General features: G+C 39.0%; 1 protein-coding gene across 1 annotated transcript; it reads right to left on the bottom strand.

Annotated features, from left to right (window-relative positions):
* Positions 1-667: 667 nt before the first annotated feature.
* On the bottom strand, positions 668-1,963 carry LOC143034835 (uncharacterized). Its single transcript, XM_076201180.1, has one exon. The coding sequence runs from the start codon at positions 1,961-1,963 to the stop codon at positions 668-670; it is 1,296 nt and encodes a 431-aa protein (XP_076057295.1).
* Positions 1,964-2,500: the final 537 nt, after the last annotated feature.

The raw sequence follows: 2,500 nt of genomic DNA, 5'->3' as shown, positions 1-2,500 counted from the left end.
TCATCTGTGTGTCGTCTGCAGTGGTCTAGCTTGGTGTCTATATCCGTAATAAAGATAAGAAACAACAATGGTCCGATAACAGATCCCTGGATGACTCCACTTGTAACTTCAGAATTCCTTGATTTCACTCCTTGGACGACCACTGACTGTGTTCTTTCTGTGAAATAGTTTTGTATCCAGCTTGCAATTTTCTGTTTTATGCCGATTTGTTTGACTTTTTTCATGAGGATCGACTGATCAACTTTATCGAACGCTTTCGAAAAGTCCAAGTATACGACATCTACTCCAATTTCTTTTTCCAAGTAACCAAGTATGTCCATTCTATGCTGTAAAAGTTGCGACAAACATGATCGTCCTTGTCGAAAACCGTGTTGGCCTTTATTATATAGCTCGTTTCTTTTCATGAAATCGACAATTCGCTTTACAAGGATCCTCTCAAAAATCTTTATAATATGCGAGTTTTTCCCCACAGGTCTATAATTTTTGGCAGCCGCTTTATCTCCACCTTTAAATATCGATGTAACTAGACTTTGTTTTAGCACTCTCGGGACCTGACCTGCATCTAATGAAGTACGCCATAGTATGTACAACGGAGTGGAAAGAGTGTGTGAGCACTTTTTCAGGAGTATAGCTGGAACCATATCTGGTCCTGCAGCAGAGAATGTATTTATTGATGCTCTATATCTTCTCTGTTGAATTCTATGTCTTCTAGTTGTGGGCCTTCTCTATTCTGTGATGGTTGGTATGTAGTTGTGTTACATAGTGGTTTGCTGTAAACTGAGTTATATTGTTCATCCAGGGCATCAGCAATCTCTTTGGGGTCCGTGATTTGCCTCCCTTGCCATGAAATGGGTCCCACAGAACTTCTTATTTCCGCCTTTGACCTAGCATAGGAGTAAAAATATTTTGGATTATTCTTTATGGCATCCACTGCTCTTCTTTCTTCTGTCTTCAATTCATTTTCGTGAGATTCAGCCAGTTTATTTTCAATAGTCTTGATTTTATTCTTTAGACTTCGGTGGTTATTTCTCGTGTTGGTTTTTAATTGTTTAACCAGTCTTGTCCTTTTTTTCATTAAGATTCTCCGATCACGGGGAATTGTTTTTTGTCGCCGTTTTATCTTTTGGGGGATAAGTGTAGTGCATATGTCTTGTAATTTGGTGAGAATGTACTCAACCATCATGTTAATCGATTTATTCTCTAATTCTGAATTCCAGTTAATGTTTGCTATCTCCTTGTTCACTGCGTTCCAGTCGACTTTAGAGTGGAAGAAGTTTAATGCTGCAAAAGACTCTAGTTTACTGGTATGATTTGCAGTCACTATATCACCCAGCATCGTCTCCACTATCACTAATCTGTGGTCTGATAGTATATTGTCTTCAATGTCAGTCGTATTTACCAATTCCTCGTTATTAGTAAATACCAGGTCCAGAATGTTCCATCCTCTCGTAGATTCGTTTATTAGTTGTTTCAGTAAAAATTCGTTTGCCATGTTCACCAACGTTGTAGAGTGTAGTCTGTCCACGGCTGTTCCCCCATATATTGTCATGGTATCCCATTTTATAATTGGCAGGTTGAAGTCCCCGTTTATAATTATTGTTGGCTCTGGGGGTCCCAGTCTCTGTATCTCCTCCGTTATACAATTATTAGAATTTAGAAAACTTTGTTGTGAACATCCTGGCGGTCTGTATACAGTAATTATGATAGTTTTCAGTCGCTCTATATATAGCACTACATATTCTGTTTCACCATCGGAACCTGCTACTAACATTTTTGTATGCCGAGACCAATCATCCCTCACATAAACTATTACTCCACCTTTTTTCCTTCCTGCTAGGCGGTCTCCTCGAAACTGTTGGAAACCACTAATTTTCATTTCCCCATCTTTTATATCTTGCCGTAAGTATGATTCGGTAAAACACATGAATGTTGCATTATATGTCCTAGCTAATTCACTCAGCATATTTCTTTAATAATGTTTTTTCCTGGGAAAAATACCCTCTATGTTGCAGCATATTATTGATGATCTATTGAGTAGTGGTGTGCTTAATTGGTAATCTGGGGGTGAGCAATCTTGCAAATTTGTTTGGTATGTAGGACTTTTTACCTGTAGCCTTGGCTCTAATCTTAGTTTTTTGGATTTATATCCTCTTCACATGTCATTGTGCGTCGGATAACTCGGTTTTTGGCTTCTAAGAATGCTGGGCATTTTATATTGAATATTGAATGGTCTGTTTGTGGCCTATCGGCATCTGCACAGTGGCAACATTTCAAGTTATCTTTCGTGGTGCAATCATTTGACCTGTGTTCTCCGGCACAATATCCGCATCGGGGTTTCAGCTGGGTACACTTTTCAGTCTTATGACCATACTGTGAACAATTACCACACCTCAATGCCCAGTAATGGTCATATGCATGACATCGTGACATATGCAGGTAGATGTATCCTCCATTTTTCATGACGGCATTTCTGATTCTTGGTGACACTCCTAGTATGACA

Source organism: Oratosquilla oratoria, chromosome 18 (genome assembly GCF_046742065.1).
Source record: "Oratosquilla oratoria isolate Oo_2021 chromosome 18, ASM4674206v1, whole genome shotgun sequence".
Classification (NCBI taxonomy): Eukaryota; Metazoa; Arthropoda; class Malacostraca; order Stomatopoda; family Squillidae; genus Oratosquilla; species Oratosquilla oratoria.
The sequence above is the reverse complement of the archived record's forward strand: the minus strand, read 5'-3'. Positions and strand labels throughout refer to the sequence as shown.